Source organism: Juglans regia, chromosome 16, assembly GCF_001411555.2.
Source record: "Juglans regia cultivar Chandler chromosome 16, Walnut 2.0, whole genome shotgun sequence".
Lineage (NCBI taxonomy): Eukaryota > Viridiplantae > Streptophyta > Magnoliopsida > Fagales > Juglandaceae > Juglans > Juglans regia.
The window spans coordinates 5539971-5567016 of record NC_049916.1 but is presented as its reverse complement, the minus strand read 5'-3'; the positions used below and the strand labels follow the sequence as shown (position 1 = coordinate 5567016).

Sequence of the window (27046 nt, the reverse complement as noted above, 5' to 3'; positions counted from 1 at the left end):
TTACGTAAATATGATAAACACACATTGTAATAATATTAAAATTACAGTCCCAAATATGATAAACACACATTGTAAAATATTAATGTTAAAATCTTAGGTCTAAGGGTATAAATGTAAATTTAAATTTTTTAACTGGACATAATGGGCTATAACGGGTTGATTTGTTAGTGACCCGTTAAGCAATCATGTCTTAACGGGTCAACTCGTTTTGACTCGAACTCGTTAAGGCCAAACTCAAATAAGTTTTTATTGTGTCATATTCGCGTTGAGTTAGCAAGTCGTGTCACATATTATCACCCCTAGATAGGGATAGATCTCTCTCCTCTCTCTCCCCACTTCTCTCCCCGTCGTCTTCTTACCCTCCACTCTCCCCCATTTTCGTTTGCACTTTTGTTTTGTTTTGCTTCATCGAGTCATGCACGACCACCGCAACCCCTCATCACCACCTTGGTGGCGCAAGACCCTTGCCTTTGTCACGCCGACCAAAGCATGATTGTCGCACGGTGACTTGCACCACCAAGCCGAAAACAGTCCTTCAGTTCCTTCATCAAAACTCACACCCAACCCTGTCGCAGTTCTCATGGCAACGCCATCGTGAGCCTCACCACCAGAACAACCCCAATGCTGAGAACTACCACCACCAGCCACTGATTTCAGCTCAACCACCCCTTAAGCGAAAATTTTGGTTTTTCTTGTCTCTCTCATTGCTTTTCATGCAACTTTACCCTTTGAGGACCTCAAGACTTGCAACGTTATCCTCACAACAGTACTTTACCCTCACAAATTCATCTCTTCCCCTTTACATAAACCCAGCCGCATGATTTGGACAAAAGCAAAAATTTTAATCAACCACACAATCTTATATAAATTTGAAGCATTGTCACAGAAACTTATAGATTTCAGTTTTTTCATCGGTGCATATGGAAGTTAATGATACAAGTATCGCTTGCAAGAAAAAAAGTCCTTGCGACCAAAGTTTTTCATTCCCCGAAACAGCAACTCTTGATAGTGGGTTATGCATATGCAGTACAATTGTCGTCATGTTTGTTTTCAAATAAAAAAAAAATTATGGGAATTTTTTAGTGGAAAGGAGAGAGAGAGAGAGAGAGAGAGAGAGAATTCTATAAATGTTTTGCTGGGAAGGGGAGAGAGAGAGAGAGAGAGAGACAGAATTTGGAAATTTTTGGGTGGGAAGCGATGCCTTTGTTCAGCTCACATTTGCTTCCTTGAAATACAAATCAAACAAGTTTTTAGTTAGTGAATTGAAGAAGTAAACCCATAAAAAAAATGAATTGAAGAAGTAAATTAAAGAGACAAAGAGAGTAGTGGGGTTCGATAGAATCAAGAGAGAGAGAGAGAGGATGGAGAATGGGGTGGATTTCGACAGAGCAATGACCTTTTTTTTTTCCTCTGCAGCGCATCTTACTAATGAGAATATATGTATCCCATGTGGCCCACTATGATTGGTTTCTGTTATTTGAAAAACAACAGAGACTCCATTGTGAAGTTATTCTCTAGAAGCATTTGCTCCATCATCCCATGTACGGCGATTCTCCTGACTACCTAAACAACCAAACACTTCTACCTATTATTTTACAAAAATTAATAATTTTTTTATATCAGAAGAATTGTTTTCATGGGCAACCCTCCATATTATGTAAAGGTAACTTCTTCACATTGATTTTTGTGTTCATGCACTGCAAATTCTAAATGTACTGTCACTGAATTTGGATTTATTTCCCCTTTTTTCTCATTTTGCGAGATGAACAATTTTATCAATTGGTTTTTTGGCATTGACAATCTGGGATCCAACATTGAAGCAGTTAGGATCATTAAACATTCTCATTTGAGTTTGGGAAAGGGTATTGCTTACGTCCTGTTTAAAACAAGGGTATCATCTTCTAATCTCCAAACTTATTGTTAATTAAAAGAAATTAATGTGCTCCAATATTGGTCGATGCTTATTGAGCCTTTAAACATCTAAAGGACTTTGATGGAATTTGCACATTATTCTTTGATTCAAATTGAGCTACTCTTAAATTGAGTTACGCTATCTTAGTTGATAAGATTATTGGAAGAGTCGAGAGTTGGACTTGTAAAGCCCTTAATTCCTATTATGGCAGGCTTCAACTAGTAAACTCTATCCTATTTAATATTCAAGTTTACTGGTCTTCTCTCTTCGTTCTTCCTGTAGGGGTTATGAAGCAATTGATATATGATTTTTTAGGGCGGGGCCGTGTATTCGAGCTTCACTACCTAAGAGTGAGTCCGAAGGCTCTGCCTTGGTGAGGTTTCATATCATCAAAAAAATCTTTATGAGATTGAAGAAAGTGCAAAGTTGTACATGAGGTTTTTTAATAGTGAACTTTTGCAACATTTTCCCTACCACTAAAGTTGTTGAAGTAATTTATGCTTGCTATTTAGTATTTAGTATTAACAGTGTGTTGTGTCATTAGCTTTCTGTGCCCATCTTCTAAGGCTGAATGTCCATCAGAAAAGCTTTAGAGTCTTTCAATATGCTGTTTAGAGTCTCTGGACAACGCAAGATTAAATTTATCCCTCTCTCAAGATTACAATGCATGCATTCTGTGTTTCTAGGTAATTTGAGCTTTTTATTGTTTATGGACATATGTATATGCAGAATTATATAACTCTCTATTTCTTTTTGTTTCGTTTTGTGCACTATTATATGTTTAATTCACGGCTCTTTACATGGTGAGTCCAAATAAACTGTTGAAAAAAGCCAATAAATAAATTGATTCAACTATTTTTCAAAATATATAAACTATGCAGCAAAAATATATTATTGTAAAGTACTACTCACACTTTTTAATCCTTAGGAGTTGGCTTAACTAGTAGGAATTTTTTTATCTTGATAGTATGCTCATTTTAGGTATATGATTTGAATTATTTTAATTGCAAATAATTTATAGGAGTCATCAGATAAGAGAAATTTCTGTTAAATTCCTTGAGGTGCACTTACAAAAAAATGCTTTACCAATGAGTATTGCACCCTTAGAATTAATGGAGATTTTGTTTTTAAATATTTAGTTCTATGAAAAAAAAAAAAGTAGAACTCACACTTCGAAGTGAAGAAGTTTCGGTCTGGACTAGACCGGACTCACACTTCACCCAACTTGAATCTCAAGGGGAGAGAGAGAGAGAGAGAGAGAGAGAGAGAGAGAGAGAGATTAAGAATAAATGTGGATGTGGATGGAGAAATGGCAAAATGACCTAAGAAAAGAAAAACTGAAAGGAGTGCGGTGAAGGGCTCATGCATAGCCGTACTCATGTGTTTATAGTATACAATGCATAAACAATAACTCTTTATTTCTTATAAATATATTTATATATATATATTCTATGATAAAAAGCGTCTATCGCGTATCAACAATTATGAACAATAATTTTTGTTCATCCATTTTTTCTTCTTCTTTTTTTTTGTTATGAAACTTTTATCCTTTTGTTAACTATCTATCTTGTATTTTATCGTTTTGTTTTTTTTGAATTTTTTGGGTCGTTGCTTTTAGGTTTTGCTGGTTGAAGACATTCAACGTCTCGTGTTTCTGGGTTTTCATCTTCTTGGTGGTTTGCTTTTTTCTATCCCAAATTGTCGAATCATTTGTGAAGTCATCATGTAGGTGGTCCTTTAGTATTTTGTCCCTTGTTGTAAGCCACACACCTACTTTTCTGATGTTCCATCAATCATGGTGTAGTGGTTATGAATCAGCCTACGCATTTGCATTTCATTATTACTTTCTTGTTCATCATCCACGCATTATATATTATACTTATTTTTATTTTATTTTATTTTTATTAAGTTAATACATATTTCTATTCATCATTCCTACACCACATAATTATTAAAAAATAAAAATAAAAATTATGTATAGTATATGATATATGAATAATAAATAGAATTTTCCTATTTCTTTTAGTAACACTAATATAGTTATGAGTTGTGAAACGTGTATCTTTCGAGAAAAAAGTAACATCTATAGTTAAAAAATTATTTTTAATGTAAATTTTATCTTTATTTATATTTTCTCAAAAGATTACGCGACACATATGTATTCTCTAATTGCAAATATAATTTCTCTTATTTTTTGTATCAGTCATTCTATTTTCTATCATGTGAACTCAAATTCAGATAACAATTGATTTTTAAAATTTTATTTTTTATTTTTCAAAAATTAAATTATGCATATAAGTATTTATGGGAATAATGTTAGATATAGTTTTAGAGTGTGACAGTTTCGCGTACTCTTTTTGAAAAAAAGAGTACAATCTATTAGTAAAAACTAACTTTTTTTATATAGGTCTCAAATTTACTTGCTTTTTCGTTAAAAGTCCGCCGGACTTACATACCACTGCAAATATCTTTTCTCTTACTAAATATGTTATAAACATAAACTTATCAATATAATTTTTCTTTTGAAATTGGATACTAATGAACTTCAATCAAAAGAGGTAATGCTAAACTCGCGAGAATAGTACAAGAGAAAAAACTACAAAACATAATTATTGTTCATTGTTTGTGTTAATGAAAAATTATATTCATCAGTTGGTCTAACGTTTCTACACCGTACACTATGACGTGGTGAATCCGGTTTGGGCGTCACAACACGATTTGCAGCTCCCAACTTTCTTCTTGCCATTCTCCTTTGTCTATGGAAAAAAAACTTCTCCCAACCTGAATCTCAAGGAGAGAGGCTAAGAGAGTGGGGACCTTTCTAGGAGAAATAGACGTGGATGGAGAAACGGAATTCTTGAGAAATGGGAAAATGACCGAAGAAAAGAAAAATTGATAAGAGTGCAGTGTAGGGTTGTTGCATAGTCGTACTCCTATGTTTATAGTATACAATCCAAAAGCAATGACTCTCTATTTCTTATATGTGTGTGTGTATATATATATATATATATCTATTCTATGATAAAAAGCGTCTATCGCTTATCAACAATGATGAACAGTAATTTTTGTTCATACGTTTTTTTGTTATGCCGCTTTTATCCTTTTGTTAAGTGTTTATCGTGTATTTCATCCTTTTGTTAAGTGATTATTTTTTCTGAATTTTTCGGGTTGTTGCTTTTAGGTTTTGCTAGTTGAAGATCACATTCGGCGTCTCGCGTTTCTGGGTTTTCATCTTCTTGGTGGTATGCTTTATATTTTGTTGCAATTTGTTGGTTGTGGATCTGAGCGTTACTTTTAGAATTTTTCTTTGAAGTTATATTTACATCCGAAAGTGTGCTGATTAATTTCTCTGAGTTTTTTCACGTTGTTGGATTGGTGGATTTTGAAGACATTCGGCTTCTCAAGTTTGTGGATTCTATTATGCTTGCTGCTATGCTTTATATTTTGTTGCGCAATTTGTGGCTTCAATGGCCATTTTTTGTTAACTAGAGACATAAAACCCTCTTATGTTGCTTGAAATGTTTCCGTATCACATCCATGAACGTCGATTGTTGCTCTGCAGTGAACCCTTCTTATAATAAAAATTGAAAAAGATTCAGTACAAGGAATTGGTCTTAAAACCCACAAAAAATATACAAGAACTCTGCAGTGAACCCTTGTTTGTTTTTGCAGATGCAGATGAGATGAGATGAGTTGAGATTAAAGTTAAAAGTTGAATAAAATATTGTAAGAATATTTATTTAATATTATTTTTGTTTTGAAATTTAAAAAAGTTGAATTATTTATTTTATTTTGTGTGAAAATTTAAAAAAATTATAAACTTGGAGATAATACATGTGTGTGTGTAACTAATGATATTCTTAATTTCATAACGAAAATCTTACAAGAAACCATTATTTGTTGCCCTATTTTTGGCTCTAAATGACCTAATTCAGGTGATTCTTTAATTTTTTTTGTTATATTTTTTTCCCTTTAGACATTAATATTTTCAAGAGGTAAAAGATCGAATCCGCTACAGATCATTGCTCACGACGTAGAGTCAATGTTTCAAAACTGACGTTGGACCTTTTGTTTGTTGTGGCATTTTAGTATATGTATTGAATCACCACTTCAGTTGTATTTTTTTAATATTGATCGCAGGATTGAGATAAGAATTTCAATCTCATTCGAATCATACAATCTCTTCCTTTTATAAGAATTTTTTTTAGCAAAAACAGTCTATTTAATCACTCTCTTCTTGATCACTTTCTCTTGAAGAAATGCTATTTTCATATACAACATGCATAATAATCAAACTACAAGCATTGCATTACAAAATTTGTATTAATTTACAATACTTTGAATTTTTTCCATATAGATTCTTTACTTTTCTATTAATCATACAGAACTGTCAAATTCCTATCATGCAGGAACATTTACCATATTTGGAGAACATTGCAGCACAGACTTCACAAAAACAATAGATGATTTAACTTGGTGTAGGCCCTGATTGACTCAAGCAATAGCGGCACAAAAATTTCAATGTCCTCTCAATTGATCCCAAACAAGATGACACAAAATGATCAATTATCCCACAAACCAGCCAACCAGTATTTTCATGTACTAAAAAACATTTGCATTATGTATTCTACTTTTGAAAAAAAAAAAAACCAGGACTTTAATTTGTCTATGTTACTCTACTCCACAACTTGTATTAAACTATAGTGTATTTTGAACTAATATTTTTATTTTCTAATGTATCCAAACATGTAAATATTATACTTCAGTAACCTATCATTATCCAAATATATTTGCCATTTTTTTTTTTGTTTCTAGGCATGAACTTATTCGTTGAACAATTTTTTTGTAAAAAAAACCCAAATTATCTTTGTATAATGATCTGTTTCACTCAACTAGGCAAACATGTTGTTGATGTCGTGTTTCGCGGCCTCGGTAACTCCGCGCTATTGAGATCGGGACTTGGTTCCTGTTGAGATAGGGAATGAGGGGCTCGGGGGCCATTATACCTCTGATGCTTAAGTTAGTGGTTGGAAAGGAGAGAAATATTCAGTCAAGGAGAATAAGAGTTGAAGTATTAAAGAGTGTGAACCCCTTCCCTGGCAGAGGGAACGGGTATTTATACTTTGCTGGATTGGTCCCCAAGGTGGAGGTTGTGGTTGTGCAGTCTACTATGGGAGTTGGGTGTCCCTGCCACTTTCCTGTTATGCTACAGACTTGTCAGACTTGATTACAACTATCACTGACACCCAAGGAGGCATGTCGTGGCATGCCGAGCCCTAAGATGCATTAAATGCAGCGTGGCTACCTGTCATGGCGTGCTCGCCTCCGTTTCATTAATGCGGCATGGTGTAGGGCAAGTACATCCATTGATGAGCACCAAGATGGACCTAGTCTTAAATATCCTTTGTAAGTTCTAGATGAGCCAATTACAAGGTCAAGAGCCAAGAAGATTAAGGAGGCAATGCAAGAATTGGTGCAATCCATTTGGGATGAAGCTAGCAAGACTCCAACACTTAAGCTAGGCTTCGGAGAAGAAGATCCAGTTTTGATTTACCGAATACAAGCTACGGAAGACATGAGCTAGAGTTATTATTTGGACCTTATTTAATTTATTAAAACGGCTTATTTTATTAGTTATAGGAATTAGTCTAGAATAATGGGGCTTGAGGATGTTTGGCTCACATATGTTTTATGTTTTATGAACTAAGGTTTCAAGAGAAGTTTTTAAGGGTAGTTTAGGGGTTGTTTTAATTTCAGCTAGGGTTTCTTTTGGGAAGGCCCTATATTTCGCCAAAGGGTATTTTGTGAAAAGATTTTATGTTAACTTAGGGTTTTTGGAGGATTGAGATATGTAAGTTACTATAGCCGAGTATTATAGTTGTGGTACTATTCACTCAATTTTTGGAAGATAGAGATTTATTTTGGCTAGGGTTTCAATTAGGTTTTGGTTTACATACTCTTGGTAGCCTCATTTTTAGGAGTTTATGAAATTTGATAAATTTATTCATTGTGAGTTGAGTTTATCTCCTCTTGTTCTTTTTTTTTTTTGAAAGTAAACTATTTCATTCATCATAGTAGTTGCTTGATATAGGGGGGACAGTTCTCAATCATTATGCAATCCTCTTGGTAGCTAAGAGCAAATTTTGCCAAGTGATGTGCAATTACATTAACTTTCCTATGGACATGTAAGACAGACCAAGAGAGGAACTTAGAAAGCAAAATCTTAATATCTCTAATAACAAGGCCAGAATCACTCCAACTATCTTCTTTGTTTTGGATTGCCTTCACCACCAACAAGGAGTCACCTTCGAGTATTACATGCTGAAAACCCAGATCTGCACAGAAGGAAGAGGCTCTTCGAGCTGCTATGGCCTCACCAAGAAGTGGATCCGGGATCAGGTCCATCGAAGAACATAAGGATGCCATAACAGCTCCTTCTGAGTTCCTAACAATTACACCAATCCCCACCCTGGAATTGATTTTATCAATGGCAGCATCCCAGTTGGCTTTGAACATATCTAATGGGGGAGCAATCCATCTGTTAACTCTAGCAGCTTGGGTTACTTTCTGTTTAGTACCATTCTCAATCCACAATTTAATAGAACTCAGTTCTGTTTGAATAAGTTTTGACACCTGATAAGGGGATTGGAATTGCTGTTCAAAGAGCCAATTATTCCTCCTACTCCAAATGGTTTTTGCAGTAATAGCAAATTCTATGATTTTCAATGGAGAAAAGTGATCCATTAAAAATGTTAGAATATCTTTAAAGGATCCTTCATGCAGGCTTGATTTCTGAATTCTTTTTGAGCTCATAGACCATACATCCATTGAAGCACTGCAAGACCAAATAGCATGAGAGACTGATTCTGGGTTCAAAGAGCAGATTGGACAGAGAGGTGAATCTACTATCTTTCTTTTATGCAAATTCAGCTTAGTGGGAAGGGACTCACAAGCAGCTCTCCGGAGGAAGGATTTTATTGCTTGAGGTGCTTGGATACCCCAAACTTTGTTCCAAAATCTCGAGCTTGAACTTTGAGTTGAAGATTGCCCCACTTTGTCTTCTATCAAAGAGCCTTGAAGGTGATAAGCACTCCTTACAGAAAATTTCCCATTGCTCGAGCACCTCCATGTCAGCATATCTTGACTCCTGCAAGGGCTAATAGGGATCTGGCTAATTAGTTTTGCTTCAGAGACAGAGAATATGTTATAAATGAGAGATAGATCCCATTGCATGGTAACTGGGTTAATGAGCTCAGCAACTTGGGCTTCAGCCTCTAGAATATGGACAAGAGATTGCACTTTAAAACTAGATGGGCATGGCAGCCATTGATCCTGCCAAATTTTGATTTTTTCTTCCATCACCAACTTTCCAAATCAAACCTGCCTTAATTACTGGTCTGGCTAGAAGGAAGCTCTTCCACACATAGGAATCTTGAGGTCTTGATTTGGCCAATAGAAAATCCGAGGTAGGGAAGTATTTAGCTTTGAGAACCTGAGCTGCAAGGGATTGAGGGTTCTGAATGATCCTCCAACCTTGTTTTGCCAGTAAAGCTAAATTAAAATGTTCAAAGTCCCTAAATCCCAAACCCCCCTTCTGCTTGGATTTCCCTAGTTTCTGTCAGCTCAACCAATGTATTTTGGACCTATGGTTGCTTTGACCCCACCAGAAGGATTGTAGGAGCTGATTGAGTCTTCTAAGAATTGTTTTAGGAAGTTTGAAGATCCCCATACTATATGTTGGGATTGATTGCAGCACAGATTTAAGGAGGGTCTCCTTCCCAGCTTGGGACAGCAGGTTGCTCTTCCAATTAGTCATCTTGGCTTTGACCCTGTCAAGTATTGAATGAAAGGCCTTTGTTCTGTTCCTTCCCACATATGATGGTAACCCCAAATATTTATCAAAGGATCCTGAAGCTTTGATTCTTGACTGTTGAAGAATGGCTTGTTGGACCTCAACTTTGGTGTTCCTGCTGAAAAAGATGGAGGTTTTTTCAAGGTTAAGTCTCTGACCCGAAACTTTTTCATAGCTGCTTAATACCTGTTGTAGTCTACACCATTCATCTGGATTAGATCTGCAAAATACCATGCTGTTATCTGCAAAGAAAAGGTGGTTCACATGAAAGGATCCTCGAGCAGCTGGAATCCCAGAGATAATTCCCTGCATCTCAGCTTGATTTAAGCTATGGTTGAGGAACTCAGAACAGATGATGAATAGGTAGGGAGATAGAGGATCTCCCTACCTAATGCCTCTGGAAGGAGTAAATTTTGCTTGGGGTACACCATTAACAAGGATAGAGTAGTTGACAGTGTTAACACACTGCATCACCAAGTCTACCTATTCACTCTCAAAGCCCATTTTCCTCATAATTTTACTCAAAAAGTCTCATTCCACTCGATCATATGCTTTGCTCATATCGAGCTTAAGGGCCATATAGCCATTATGCTTCCCTTTTAGCCTTGATTGCATGGAATGCAGCAGCTCATATGCAACAATTACATTATCTGAGATCAATCTTTCTGACACAAATGCACTTTGGGTGAGTGAAATGAGATTAGGTAAAATAAGTTTGAGTCTGTTTGCTATTACTTTAGAGATGATTTTGTAGAAGACATTGCAGAGACTGATTGGTCTGTAATCTAAAGCAGATTGTAGGCACTTCTTCTTGGGGATCAAGGATATAAAGGTTTGATTAATATCTTTAAAGCCCTGTCTGGTTTGTAGCACTTCTAAGAATGCAGCTGTCACTTCCTTGCCTATTGAGGACCAGTGTTGATGGTAAAAAGCAGCTGAAAATCCATCTGGACCAGGTGATCCGAGGGGATTCATGTTCTTAATTGCAAATTCCACTTCCTGTTCAGAGAAAGGGCTAGCAAGGGAGCAATTCATTTTTGTAGTGACTGAGGGAGGGAAATTATTCAAGGCTGCCTCGATGTTGCTTGGTTTAGAGGAAGAGAAAAGGCTTTGGTAATATTCTTGAAAGGTCCTTGCAATCTCTTCCTTATTGAAGGTCACACTTCCATTACCATTTTTGATATGTTTGATTCTGTTCACCTGTTTCCTTTGAGATGCACACTTATGGAAGTATTTAGTGTTCCTGTCTCCATCCTTAAGCCACCTTTGTTTAGCTCTTTGCCTCCATTTCAGATCTTCTTCTTCGAGGTACCCATCTATCTCATTCTGAAGAACATTGATTTGGCTATTAAACTGGCCAGAATTGGACTCTTGTAAAATTCTCAACTGTTCTCTCTTGTAGTTTAGAAGCCTCTTCTGCTGTCTAAATGCCTCCTTGCTCCAAATCTTGAGCTTATCCCTGCATGCCTTCAATCCACCTCGAGTAACATCAAGCTTGGAAGCCTGATGTGGTTTCTGTATCCAGGTAGCTTTAATAAGTTCAGTGCACCATTCTCTTTTACCCCATGCCACTTCATATCTAAATATTCTGTGATTAGAGGATTCATCTTGAGCAAAGTTTAAGCAATGAATAAACAAGGGGTTGTGGTCAGAGCATTGTACTGGAAGAACTAGGACCTGATTAGAGTAAAAGAGGTTAAGCCATTCAACATTGGCTAGGGCTCTATCCAATCGACATTTAGTGAATTCAATCCCCTCCCTTTTATTGCACCAAGTAAATTTTGATCCTTCAAAACCAATATCCATAAGTCCACAGTCTGATAAGGCCAGTCTAAAATCTTGCATTTGCTTAAAGGGGTGTATGTTGGAGCCAAAGTACTCCTCTTGGAACATAACCTCGTTAAAGTCCCCCATACATAACCAGGGGTTATGAATTCTGGAATGGATCAGCCTAAGAAGATCCCAACTAAAACTTCTTTTAGCAACAGAAGGATGTCCATAAAAGCCTGTTACAGTCCACTTCTTGCTTGGGATGTTAGAAGATGAAGAGATGGAGATATGATGATGAGAATATGTATATAGTTCAGCTTCAATATCTCCTCTCCAAAAAATGGCAATACCCCCACTCCTTCCAATACTGTCAACAGAAAAGCAATGGTCGAATCTAAGTCTGTCTCGGATAAGTTCTATTTTTTTTCTTCTACATTTTGTTTCACATAGGAATACAACATCCGGGCACTTTTCCTTCACCATGAGGTGGAGCTCACGAACTGTCCGAGGGTTTCCATGCCCTCGGCAGTTCCATGCTAAGTGTTTCATGGGGCTTGGCAGGGCTAGAAGCCAGCCACTGCCAACTGAGCTTGTTTAGCTCTCTTTCTTGTCATGATAATCCCCTGAGTTCCTGCATCAAGCCTTTTCCTTACTATAGGGTCACTAGATTCACCCATAACCGTATCAATTAGGCTTTGGTTACCTCTAGGTCTCATCTCTCTCCTCCTTTTCCACTTTCTTTTAATACCAATAGCAGTAGCAGTTTTAACAGTAGAGTTCTGAGAATGTGAGCTACCCTGAGTCAAGTCTCTAGTAGGGAACGATGTATCTAGATCAGTGTGATATAGGGAGGGATCCAGGATGGGTATGACACCTTTTAAGGCCAAAGTGTCCTTAGGAAGCATACTAGCCAAGTGGGAGTTCTCAAAGCTATCAGAGTTTACCTGGATAGAAGGGACAAAATGGACTTTTGTATTGTCCCAGTTGCCCTTTTCGTGTAGAGGTCCCAAAGGTTGGTGGTTGTTAGAGCTCCCAAGGTCAGCTTGGTCAGTGCCTACTTTGGGACTGCTAGTGACGTTTTGACCCATCCCATCATCTTCATATCTGCTGCCTTCACTCTTGTTTTGGCGCCAACTCCCTGTGTTTTCACATTCACCATCTCTCTTACTGAGTATTGGAGAGTTCCTCAGCTGTGTGCTAGCTCGCAACCAAGAGCCAAACTGAGGTATTGAGCCTTCACTAGCAATATCCCCCCGAGAAGGATTAGGACAAGACAAACCCGTATGTTTAATGGCACCACACTGAAAGCAGAATAATGGGAGTCTCTCATACTTAAATGGAATCCAAAATCGTTTTCCTCCCATGTTAATGAACTTGCCCCGAGTGAGAGGCTTACAAATATCGAGTAAGACTCTAACTCTAAGAAAATGGCCCCAGGCCATACCACTAGCATCCACATCAACTGATAAAACAGTTCCAACCGCTGTACCAACCTTTTCACCCATGGTTTTGTTCATTCCTGCAAAAGGCAGGTCGTGAAGCTGAATCCAGAATGGTTCCTCCTTAAACTCTATGTCCTTTGGAGCCACACAGCCTTCACAATCAAACAAGCAAACCAAGGCCCTGTCAAACGACCAAGGTCTTCCCGAAAGTATACGTTCCTTTTCCATGTGATTCTGGAGCTCGATCAAAAACCTGTTGGTTCCAAGATGTTTGAAGGAAACCTGACCTTCTACTTTCCAAGCTTTACTCATGGTATTTCGAAACGCTCCTCTATTCATTTCCTTCTCTGCAACAATGAGAGCAGCCAGATAATTCCTACTTTTTGCTATAGAGTTAAGAACTTCCTCATTTGGAATGATGACTTCCTCCTTCTCTTCTTCAGTAAGTCTCAAACCTTTGTAAAGGTTAGACAAATCTTCAGCCATACCGTAACACTATGCTTTACTTCAAGGGATCCCACGACCGAAACTCTCTTCAGACAAAGTCCAAGAGGGGGCCTCTACGTTCAGAGAACAGTAGAGAGAAAACTCCACCTTTCCACGAAAGAGGAGGATCTATTAGTTCCAAATGCTTTCCTTCCCTCATCTCCTCTTGTTCTTGAATAAACTTTTGAACTTATAAAAGGGAAATCACAACCTTTGTGGCGTTCTTCCTTATAATTTAGGTTCTTGAGACAAGTTCTTCAACGGATCTAAATTTTCCATTGGCTTGATTTTAGCTTTCTTGGGTGAGTTTTCAAATTGATTGTAGGTTCAAGAGATTCCATTCCTTGGGGTTCATATTATCCATCCCCCTATCCTATCCGGATGCCAAGGTTTAGGGACAGGGGATGTCCTTGAATGTTGGCCAGTAGTGGTGTCAGACTGTCCTGCCTCCCGTCCTTTTGTCAGCATGCTTTGCTCAATCGCTCCTCTTCTTAGGCCTTTTGGGCTGATTTGGCCCAGCCCAGGCCTTAACCTCAGACCTTGTGGGTCGGTCCTACTCTAAGGCTTGACCCTGGGAAATACTCCCCTCACAGTATCCCGCGAGTTCCTAGTACACTTGTGTGGTGGGTATTTAAAACATCCTTGTCTTTTCGCATCATGAATGCGTGAGGGCACTTAGGCTTCTATTGAATTCGGGAGGTGTCTTCCTCGTCTCGGGCCGTGCACTGGCCCACATTCCACACGTGCCTGATGTGGCTTCCCATGCTTGCGCAGCCCTTCACCGAGATCTTCTCGAGGTCACATACGCACATCATTCAATGGGGGCGTCACCTCAATTTTTGTTGTTCCCACATCTCCAACGGTTGGATTGGGTGGGGCGCATCTCCCCACATCTCGAGCCGTTCATTGACCAGTGCTCTTTACGTAGCCAGCATGATCACCCATGTCTGTGCAGTCTTGCACTGATTGGGCTTCTCGAGGCAACCTTCCCACGTCATTCAATGTGTGTGTTGCCTCAATTCACGTGGTCTCTCCATGTCATAACCCCGCCCCAATCCTATGACCGGGACGTGGTCACGACAATTTCCCTGTTCTTTCCTTATCATTAATAGTACTATTTTACTATGCATTTTTTTTCTACTAGGGTAAAAGGGATGGACGTGAACATGTCATACATGTACACTGCGTTTCCAGTTTAAGAGTAAGCACTTGATAAACGATTTGTTCAAGATTCTAAGTAAAGGACTCTCAGAGTCCATCATCCAATCATCAAAACATACTAGTTCTAATTAAGAGGGGACTCAGTCCCCATAACACATACAAAAATGCATTTAACCTTCCTATGTGGGGTTACCATCACCCCACCATAGAAATTACGCCGTTACCATCACCCCACCATAGTATTTACACTGTTGCCCAAAGGCATATTGTTTCAAAGTCAAACGAACAAAACGTCCCAACATGGGACCCCACATAAAAACATACAGAAAACATAACAATTGTCCTCAAAAGTCAAACCAACCAGGAACCCTAAACATCAGCCCCTCCCTCCTCAGCAGTACCCGGCTCCACAGCCTTATCGTTCATACCTGGACGTTTAAAATATAAACACAAACTGAGTCTAATACTCAGTAAGCAGTACACCATGCCGTTAACTTAATAATCACATAATCCTTTCTTTTTGAAAACATGCATACATAAACGTTTGCTAATTCTTGACAATGCTTTCATGCATAAACAATTAAAGAATAACTACACTTTCATGCATCATTGTACTTCATGCTTAGCCGTACCGTTCATGTAGAACTTTACTTTCATGCTTAACTGTACCTTTCATACTTAACAGTACTTTTCATGCATAAACTGTACTTTTCATGCTTAACTGTACGTTTCATGCTTAACAGTACTTTTCATGCATAAACTGTACTTTTCATGCTTAAACATTCCTAAGAAATGACTTTACTTTATATTTCACTTTCTTGGGCCAATACACACTATTACGCCCCGTGTGTTGGGGTTAGCGGTCTTTTGGACCCGGATTCTACCCGCGGCCACAGGTTGGAACCCCTTTTATGGGGGGTAGCACTGTGTGCACTACCAATACCACTTACCTGGCATTGCCATCTGCCCATTCTTTGGTAACCTTTCATTCATATGGCCATTACGTACGTTCATGCTTTTAGTTCTTTTCTTTTCTTTCTTTTTAGTTAAACATTTTCATTATCTTCCTTTAGTCCAAATGCGAATGCTTTTTATTTAAAAAGTGTTTCATGTCATGTTACGTATAGGTAAGGCATAGCTATTTAAGGGAGAGCATGCATAAAAGTTTCATGGTGCATTACCTTACATACACACAATTGTAATCAATAGGATACTTAACAGGGCCTACTAAGAAAGGCTTGTACATAATATATATATACATTTATTCTTTTATAAGAGAACATGTACAAAGAGAGAGATATTCTTTCATAAGAGAGCTTTGTGTGTAAGGAGCATGGTCATAGCTATTTACCTCGAGGCTTTATAAGTAGAGTCCTTAAATCTTGAAATTACACTCCTATTCAATGAAAGGAAATAACATATTAAAATTCATTTCACTAAAAACTTTGCTACCCAATACCCATACGTGCTCCCTTAAATTCCAAAAATGGAATTAAGGCGTCTTCCTTACTCGTTAACTACTTACATGGCATAAGTCAATCCTTAGTATCCTCCTTCTAATATTTAAGAACCTCACATATTTCTAAACCCAATACTAATAAAAGATACAACTCTTGGCAGCTTAAAAGTTTCTAAATAAGCTTACTAGTTTAGGTTTAAAACTCTTAATGGCTTACTTAGGCCATAACTTGAGAAAAAAATGTTTGAAAATCATAAACTTTAACTCTATTAATTAACAATTAAAGACATGAGTTTAACAAAAGTAAAGCATGACTTGGACTCAGGAAAACATAAGAAAAGGGGTACAATATTTGCCTTGGAACACTCAGTTGTAATACATACCACGACAGGGCATACACACACACGGCTTAGGACCATAAAACATAATACACGCACAATCACAGCTAGATCCAAGAAACAGAACACACACACACGCACAACTAGACCCATGAAACAGAACACACTCATGGCTGGGTCCATAAAACAGAGCATAGACATACACACAACTCGAATTCACCAAAACAGGGCATGACCCACGGCAAGACAAACTCAAGGTGCTCGGTTTTAAACCAGAAAATTTAGGTTTTTGTTTACTACCAAGTTGAGCAGCCAAATGAGAAAACAAATGAGGAATGTCTCTAGAAACTACCACATAGTACTCGGCTAACACAAAATCCGAAAACTCCCAATTTGCAAGAAACTCATGGAAGGATTATAATACCTGTTGGGGTCCTTTTAGAAGCCACGGAAACGCACGGCAACGAGTAGAGAAAGAGAATCCAAAATATTTGGGGCTGGAACACAACAAAAATTTCCGAAGAAAAGAACCCTAGGTTAAACCCAAAATCCAAGATTTCAAATCCAGAATTTAAAGGCATAAAATCCACTTCCGAGGTGGATTTCCTTGAGCATCTTTGATGGAAAGCTTGGGTTCACAAACTGAAAGGGATCAGCTTGAAGGAATGAGAGGGATCGCACGGGTGAGTGGAAACCGAGAACCTTTCGTACGCAGGAAGAAGGCTTACGGAAATTATTTCCTTTAATTGCTTTGGGGACCGACGTCTAATAGGAGGAAATGAGAGTCAAGTGACCTGTTGAAGAAGCCGACGGTTTCACTTAGGGAAAAGTTAATTGATTAGTCAAAGCTTGTCTTACAAGCCAAAGGATGGACGGTGGGATTCAAGCATAGAAGGATATTTTCTCACCTACCCATCCTATGGTTGAGAAGGTTTGGGTCACTTTTTAATTGGATAAAAAGTAGATGACTTAAAGAGAATATTATAAGGTCTTAAAACAACCCACTTTAAAAAATAAAGACACACCCATCTTAAAATAAATAATAACATAATGAAATTCTTTGTTTCAAAATATTTAACTTAAAGTATTAATGAATGACGTAAAGACCTACATAGTAGGATTTAGGTATTACAACAATGACTTTGTTAATATATAAAAAATTGCACAATAGATCGGAAGGGGAGAAAGAGTCATTCCCGACCTGCTAGAACGACTCGAATTTCAATTTGTGTGGTGTGGAGCCCTTGATAGTGGTCCGGTGTGGCTATACGGTGTACATCCATGGTTGTGGATGGAAGATAAATGAAAATGAAGAAAAAGAGAGGGAGGCACTCATATTTACATGGTTCGGTATATTCCCTATGTTCATGGGCATTTGGTGAAGGGAGGTCTACTATAATATACTTGTTTTACAATCACTCATAGTCTCTCATCCTCACTGTATAATGGAGATCGAAGCTCTGTCTTCTGGTGTAAAAAATGTCGTCATTGTTATTCTTCTCCTCATGTTGAAGAAGCCGAAGAAGAAGTTGAAGTCCTCCTAGAGTCGTCTGCCTATTTCCTTTTATCTGACCCCTCTTTCTGCTTGCCCCTCAGTAGTGGTGAGAAACGACCGCATTTTCCCTTGTGTATCTGACATCCTCTCTTTTTTCCATTTTTTCCTTTTTCCTTTCTGTCTCTTCCTTACTTTCCTACTGACACATTCTCTTCCTTTGTCCCCTCCTTGCCTCTCATTCATCTCTCCTTCTCTTGTCTTCTAGTGGGGACCTTTTGATGGGCTAGGCTTGTTATCTAGGCTTGGGAAATTTTATCCCCTTAAGTTATCCATGATTCTTATGGTCGATTTGTTCCTAACAAGACACTCAAAATCTTCAAAGATAAAACATTTTCTTTTAAACCCCAACACGACCCATTAAAATAACGAATTGACATGACATAGTCGGTTTTGACTCATTATTAATTACTTAGAACTAGGTCGACCCGACTCGACCCATTTCAAGTCGTTTTATGTAAATGGGTTGAATGACCCGAATAATCCATTTGACATGAATAAAATAATTTTACATAAAAAGTAAAATCACAATATCTCCCACAATAAAAAACTAAGTAATAATGAAAAATAACAATATTTTTCACGTTTTAAAATATAATAAAATCAATATTACAATCCAAACAATAAAAACACAAATTCAAATTAAAATCCAATATTACAGTTAGGGTTAGGGTATTTTGGTTTTTAGGTTTTAAAGAGGATTTAATGTAAATTTTAGTAAAAATCTTAACGGGTTAAGTGGGTTGGCCCGTTAGTAACCCGTTTATAAATCGTGTATTAATAGCTAAGCTCGTTTTTACACGAACCCATTTCATTAAACTCAAGCTCAATAATTTCGTGTCGTGTTTGTATTGGATTAATAGGTTATGTTCTACATTGCAACCTCTATAATATTAGTTTGTTACCCCTACCCTCAAGCCGGCTTGTTCACAGTTCACTACTGCATGCTACGTAGAGGCTATAGCAACCACATGAGGATCTATTTAAATTAAGGAAAAAACATACATGTGTATAGAGCTGAGCAAAAATTTGAAAATCTGACTCCGACAAGTCGGAGTCGAAATCGAATTTTTTTCCCCTAGGAAGTCGGAGTCGACGGTGTAGGTGTAGGTGGACCGACTCCGCTCCAATCCGACTTCCTCCGACTCCACCTTCGATATTGTACATATTTTATAAAAATATATTTGTTTCTCTTTATATTAATCATATAAATTTTATATAACTATATCTTATATAGTTAGTTAAAATAAAAAATATACTAGCATGAACTAATTATTATAAAATAATATATTTATAGTATAATATATATACTAAATTGACTAATAATAGTTTAGTGTATGTAAACATCATACTATTACAATATTACTACTATGTAACACTAAATTACTAATGTATAAATATGATAACATGTAATACTAATGTATAATAACATGTAATAATAACGTATAATAACTAATGATCCAATATATAATAACATGTAATACTAATATATAATAACTAGTGTATAATAACATGTATACTAATGCATAATCACTAGCATAATAACATTAAACATAGAATACTAAGTCTAGTATATAATTAAGTTAGAAACTAATACAATAATATGTAATACTTTAGTAGAACAACATGTAATTAAATACTATAATATGAGCATATAATACTAATTGCATATTAAATACAATAAGAATAACTTATACGTAAGAAATTAGTATAAAATATTACATTGAGTTAATCACATGTAGTACTATAGTATAATAATATTGTAATTTGACACTAGTTAAATAATAATTTTTAATAATAAATACTAACAATTAAAATTAAGTGATAAAAGAATTATAAAAGCTATAAATAAAACATTTAGGGTTAAAACATAGATTAAAATTGATTTAGGGTTTAGATCAAGCCCTTAGGGTTTAGGAAAAAAAACGGTGTCATTTTACATCTAACTTAAAGCCCTAAGGCTTTTGTATTCACCCCTTCCCCGAAACCTTTCATCACTTCTTCTTCACTTTTCAATTCTAACCATAAGCACGGCTTCCCACCCCTTTGCACACGGCCTCTCTCTCAAAATCCCACCAGCGACCGTACGGTCTCTCTCTCAGAGTCCCACCGCACAACCTCTCTCTCTCTCTTTTGGAAAGCCCCTATGGCCCTATCTCTCTCTTCTGCCTTCGTTGTCTATATGTCTTCTCCCGTGATCCCGTCGTGTTGTATCTCTCTATCTCTTTTTTCTTTTGATTTTTGATTTGCACATAAACTTTTACAGAGTCTTGATGCTAACTATTCAACGAAGCTATAAGAACTAAGTCTTGTGTTGATAATTTCGTGGTGTGCCATCACGGTACCAGGGTGAATTTTTTGAAATATTGTGAATTTGTGTAGATGGGCAGATGCTTTGTGAATCTGTGTAGACTGGGCTAGATGCTTTGTCAATATTGAAAATGGGTAGATTCTTATCGTGGTTTTTGTGTGTTTAGTTGTGATATATTTTTTGTGATATGGTTGTGATATGTTATACTAAGAAAGTATGATCTGGAAAATCATATGGATTATTAGTAGAGATGTTTTGCGTATTAATTATAAGCTGCCTAGCTATTTTAGTTAAAATTAATCTTAGTAGATTTCACTACATTTTCGGATTTGGCATGTAGGTCCAGCTTCTATTTGAGCTAATATTTATTATTTGAGCTTTTGGCATGTATTAATATGAATGAGTATAAAGATCACGTCATGTAATGTATGTGGTCATTAATTGACGCTTATCATGATATATTCTCCTAATTTTCTTCATATTTACCACTTTTAAATTATGATCAACGTGATAGTGGCAAGAACTATGACACGTGCAGTATAAAAGGACGTTAATAATTTGTGCTGGTGCATCATGCATGGTTTAGATAGATCTCTAGCTAGGACCTCCAAGGCCCAGCTTTAATTTCCACGTTTTCAAGGTGCTGCTTCTTGAAAGTAATTGATCGAGAGTTTGGTCCCACAGATGATTATTATACTTTCTATCATTTACTCATATGCCTATATTTCTGATCTTTTCTCTTCAAGTTAGTACTACTCATATTTCAATCATTTAATTAGATTTATTAAAATTTATTATTATTTTTAATTGGTAATCTTGTGTTCTTTCCTTTTAGGTACAACTTGATTGTTGGAAGAAATATTTAATTTATTTTCGTTTATTTGTTGGAAACATTTGTTGTTGTTTGAAACTTTTAATTTGGTTGGCAAAAAAATTTGTTTTGTTGATGTTGTGATTTTTTTTTCTGTCGAATTGAAATTTAGAAAATGTCTATTGTAATTGTACTTGAAAAGAAATATTATTAGGATGGGTGTGGATGTTTTTGGATATGGTTGATTTTGGGCGTTAATGATGGACGATTTGGATGTGGATGATTTTGGGTATAGATGATGGATATTATTTATTTTTAGATTGTAATTTTTTTTATAGCGGCAGTATATATTATATATGAATTACTAATTATTGAATTATTTATTTTATTGTAATTTTTGAAAAAAAATAAAATTTGAAAGTCAACACAAAAATTCTTTTTTAAAAAGTGAGCTAAATATGAAATTAAAATAAAACCTAAAAAAAAGTCTAAAATACAACGACTCTGCTCCGATAAGTTAGATTAGGAGGTCAGATTCGACCTCTGACAAAGTCGGAGTAAATTATCGTTCAGATGAAATATGAGTATTGATACTCATCATCCTCACACAACACACGTCACAGTTATTTTTAATTTTTGTAATTTTTTTTTTAATTTTTGTAATTTTTTTGGTTTTATTTTTTTAAAATTAATTAAATTCTTTTACTTATTATTTATATATTACATATTTGGTAAGATAAAAATAAAATAAAATAAAAATAATTATATATAGTACGTACTGATGTTAAGTCGGTGAGTATTATGTTTTCATGACAATATCATGCACGTTTGTTTTTTCGTGGTTAAAAATGGTTGGCAGTTCATGAACGTCACGCGGATTATCTTTGAGACGAAACACGTGATACACAATTGCCGACAAGTTGCACGGCCAAGCTTTCACCTCTTCTAAATAAATAGCAACTTCGAAGAACGATTTATGGCACGGATCAGTGCACATATTACAGTCATGTCTTAAAAAACCAAACTTTCCCTAACTCTCTAAGAACCATTTTCTTGCCATGGCCGCACCAACTCAGTCTCTGGTATTCACAGTACGTAGAAGCAAGCCCGAGTTAATTGCTCCAGCTAAGCCCACACCCCACGAGTTCAAACAACTTTCTGATATCGACGATCAAGAGTCTTTACGATTTCATGTCCCGGTGATACAATTTTATAGACACGATCCCTCGATGCAAGGGAGAGACCCTGTGAAAGTCATCAGAGAGGCACTTGCTCAAGCACTTGTGTTTTACTACCCATTTGCAGGTAGGCTTAGAGAATGGCCTGGAAGGAAACTTGTAGTAGAATGCACTAGTGAGGGTGTCGTATTCATCGAGGCAGATGCCGATTTTACACTTGAGCAGTTTGGTGATGCTCTTCGACCTCCATTCCCGTGCTTGGAGGAGCTTCTTTTTGACCTTCCAGGCTCTGGAGGGGTTCTTCATTGCCCATTACTGCTTATTCAGGTAGGGATTCTGCTAAGGAACTCGTGAATTTTTTTAGTTTTCCCCCCCTAAAGTTGATCATGTCTTGGCATCTTCATGACTTGCTAGCAGGTGACGCGGCTCAAATGCGGCGGGTTCATCTTCGCACTACGCCTCAACCACACGATGAGCGATGCCGCTGGTCTGGTCCAGTTCATGACAGCCGTGGGCGAGGTGGCGCGAGGACAGCGCGCCCCTTCCGTCTTACCCGTATGGCAGAGACATCTCTTAAATGCGAGGGACCCAACATGCTTGACATGCACGCACCGCGAGTACGACGAGGTGATCGACACCAAGGGTACTGGCACCATCACCCCGCTCGAGGACATGGCTTGCCGCTCCTTCTTTTTCGGCCGTACCGAGGTATCTGCCATCCGTAGGTTTGTGCCGCATCACCTGAGCCAGTCCACCACCTTTGAGGTGATCATGGCATGCCTTTGGCGATGCCGCACCATCGCACTCCAGTTCGACCGCAACAACGAGGTGCGCATGATGTCCCTCGTCAACGCGCGTGGCAAGTTCAATCCTCCGTTACCGAGCGGTTACTACGGCAACGTTTTTGCGTACCCAGCAGCAGTCACGACTGCCGGAAAGCTCTGCGAGAACACTAATTTGGGTTATGCTTTGGATTTGGTGAGGAAGGCAAAAAAAGAAGTGAACGAGGAGTATATGCGGTCGGTGGCAGATCTAATGGTGATCAGAGGCAGGCCAGTCCTAACGGTGGTGGGATCATTCCTTGTGTCGGATGTGACACGTGCCGGGTTTGGAAAGGTAGACTTTGGGTGGGGCAAAGCAGCTTATGGTGGACCAGCCGAATGTTTTGTAAGAAGTATTCCTAGAACGGGAAGCTTCTATATTCCTTGTAAGAACAGTAAGGGAGAGGAAGGGGTAGCCGTGGGAGTTTGCTTGCCCGCCCCAGCAATGGAAATATTCGTCAAGGAGTTGGATTTCTTTCTGAAAAACATGCCGGAGAGTGGCAAGAAATCCACTTTTAATGCGTCTAAACTGTAAACCCAACTCATGATCAACGTACGGCGGTAAGAAGGGAAGTCGTTCGAATAAAAGGTAAAATTCAAAATATCTTGTGTAACATTCCCCATTTTATCATGAAAATCCTAGTCTTTACCTAGAATACATACCGAAAGTAGGTTTGATTTCTTTTAAAATCATATAAAATTAAAAGCACAAATTGGCGAGAATATCGATAGAATGAAATGAAAATCGAGAAACCGAGAAGACCATCGGACTGGAATTCAGAAGGAAGGAAGAAGAACTGAAATCCAAAAAGAAGAAAGAAAGATTGTGTGATATTGTACATCGGACTGAAACTCAAAATGAATGAAGAAAGGACTGAAAGCCAGAAAGAAGAATGGACTGTGTGACTTGGTTCATCAGACTAGAACCAAAAGTTTGAAAAATGCCAAATCCATTTCGAAAGCTTGACTTGATTCATCGGATTGAAACAAAGTGAGAAAAAGAATTTCGAGAGAAAATAATTTAGATTGAATAACACTAGGTTATGAAGCATTTGACTTTTTGTTCTCCCAAACCCATGTTTTCTAAACCCAATAAATCCTGCAAAAAGGACAACAAATTCTATGTGGCAAGTGTGGTAAGTTTTAATTTAGAATAAATATAAATAGAAGTCATTATTAGGAGCATTCATTTTGTACACATAATGTGGCATCATCTAGACCACACATCTCTCCAAGTGAATATTGGAAACAAGAAAAGTCCTTTTTACCGGCGATTTTATAATCGCTACAAAAAAAATCGCCGCTAATGTTACTTTTTCGCAGCAAGTTTGGAATCGCCGCAAGTTTTTAACACCTGTGCCGAATTCTACAAGCTGACTTATTTATTCCGTTTTTTGCAGCGATTATGTATGTAATAACGTCAATATTTTTCGCCGGTATATTTTTTATTCTGTTGCAACGATGTAATTTGCGTCGTAACACTATGTGCGGGTGCCAAAACACAAAACGGAATCAAAATTTCCCCCCAATCTTTTTTCCCCCACCTTGCTTCTCCTCTTCGACGAAACCCAGACCAAAACCAAAAAATCCATTTCCCCACTAGCCATTGCCGACGGTCACCGCATTTTTGGACGGACGGAAGGTGACTTTAAGGCTTTACTTCGGTAACTACACCGTTCAGCTTCGGAGTCCCTTCTTCCCACACCCTTCTCCCCCTAGTTCGAGTCATTTCCTGCCCCCAGAAAGTCGCCGCACAGTGCCTCCATATTCGGCTTGGAGCTAAGTTTTTGGGATTCATTCTCCAGTGGATTGAGTCTACTTTTCAGGGAATATATTCCCTTTCAGGTATATTTTCTTGTCTAATTTGTCTATTACATTCCAGCGAATGCATATATTTTTGGGCTTCATTCCCATGTTCTTCCTTGAGGTTTTATTTTTGCTTGTACAATATTTTTTTTACACTGTCAATCTAATTCCCATGTTCTTCCATATACAACTAATTTTTGTATATCTGCGCATTGTCTGTTTGTGGTGGTCTAGGCTGTGTAATAAGTAGCAGTTGGCAAAATTTGTGGGTGATACAGAAATTCTGAAATAGAGTCTTATTGCTTGTAGCGTTTTTGGCAAATTTTGGTACCTTCTAATATGTACTTAACTGATTTCTGTGAATTCTGTTGCTTTGTTTGAATGTGCATATAAAATTGTTTAAAAACTAGGAATTTTTTAAACTGATCATTATTTAAACCATTGAACTAGTTATCACATGTTCTGAAGGTTTCTCATCTTTTTTTGAAATATCATGCTTGCCAAAAACCATCGATTTGTATGTCTACATCTTCCACGTCAGTATCGGCAGCCTGCACGAAATTGGAATAGGTTTTACCGAGCCATTTTATTAAGATAACCCACTTAGAGTATTACAAGTTCCAAGATATTTATTGAACTCTAGTCAATATCCTCATCATTAAATTGTAGAAGTTCCTTGTCATGCTCTTCTCAAAAACTCATAGAATTCAGGGTCCTGAAAAAAACACTTGTCAATGACTTAACCACTAAGGATATAGCAGTAGCAATAGGCATAGATACAGCTTAGCAAGGTAAAACTGGAAGTACCAACCAATTTAATATTTCACAATTTAATGAATAAGAATTTTAATACATCAAATCTGAGGATATATATGATCAATCCTAGTAATATACACTGAGCCAACATCTAGTAATACTCCTTTGGTTCTTTCTAATTCCTTTCTTGTTGCCTGCGCTCTTACTAAAAGGAAGGGATTGTTTTTTGGTTAACACAAAATCAGGAGTTTTCTTTCATAAGAGGAAGACAAAAACCAAAGAATTCTCCTTCATTTCTGGTGAAGAAGTTGTAGTCATGATCAACTATTGCTGCCACAAGAGTACCATTGGAACCTGGTCTTCTTTGGCCTTATATATATAAGCATTATATATATAGTATTCATAAGAGACAATCGCTTAGCAAATACCCCCAACTTCTTGGTTAATTATTATATATCATATATACTGATCTTGGCAGTGGCTTTTCACCTAATTTGTTAGGATTCTTTTTCAATATATTAATTATTTTTTTTCATTTTTTTAAATTTCTTTTTTATCTGCATCTATTATGCAGGAAGCTGCAGGGTCTTACTGCAGGGTGTCATTATAAATCTGTTGATAAATATTAGCAGAACTTCAATTGGATCATCAGTAAACTAGCAAGTACATCAGTACATGCGGCCTTCAGGTAAAATTCTTCCTATAAAGACTCAGTTTAGGAAATCTGGTTGGATATAGGATCAATTAAATATGAAGCCAAAAGTTAGCATGTACACTTGATGCATGTCTTAGCAATGAAGGAAGTATATAATATCTTTAATTCATTAATAATGGCTAAACATATATATATATATATATATATATATAATACAATCAGGAGAAACACAGCAAGATTAAACCTAGCTTACTCAAGTACGTACTAATTAATTAGCTAGGTCAAAAGCTAGGCTAGCCTAAGATCAGTAACGAATGCCTTAACAGCTAGCTGCCGTGCGCCAGCCTTTTTAGTGAAATGATGTCACTGATCATGCTTTCACGGTAAAAGCTAGCATTGGATGCAACCACTTTTTAAGATATAATTAGTTTATAAAGAGTTGGCGCTCTATAGAATAGAAAATAAATAAATATATAATTATTGCCTTCGCTTTTTTTTCTTTTTGAGTAATTTCTTTTCTCTAATCATTGCAATTCAATATATAATGTCTGATTCATAATGATTATAATTTGCTATTTTAGGTCTACTTTCATTCGGAGTATATAATATAAGTACTCATGAATATTAATTCTCTCTCAAATAACTGATGACGTACTTATTAATTGTATTAGCATCGGCATCTATTTATGTAAACTTTGAGGCTTTTTAAAGGAATTTTTAGTCTTGGATTCTATCT

General features: G+C 37.0%; 2 protein-coding genes across 2 annotated transcripts in view; both read left to right on the top strand.

Annotated features, from left to right (window-relative positions):
* The window catches only part of LOC109007491 (benzyl alcohol O-benzoyltransferase-like), a 28716-nt gene extending 4970 nt beyond the window's left edge, over positions 1 to 23746 (top strand). Inside the window, exon 3 of the mRNA XM_035686443.1 lies at positions 23631 to 23746. The gene's annotated coding sequence lies outside the window, so the exon portion shown is untranslated. The remainder of the gene's footprint in view (positions 1 to 23630) is intronic.
* Positions 22081 to 23746, top strand: LOC108980636 (benzyl alcohol O-benzoyltransferase-like). Its single transcript, XM_018951629.2, has 2 exons — positions 22081 to 22599; positions 22690 to 23746. The coding sequence occupies exons 1-2, from the start codon at positions 22153 to 22155 to the stop codon at positions 23626 to 23628; spliced, it is 1386 nt and encodes a 461-aa protein (XP_018807174.1). The 5' UTR covers positions 22081 to 22152; the 3' UTR covers positions 23629 to 23746.
* Positions 23747 to 27046: the final 3300 nt, after the last annotated feature.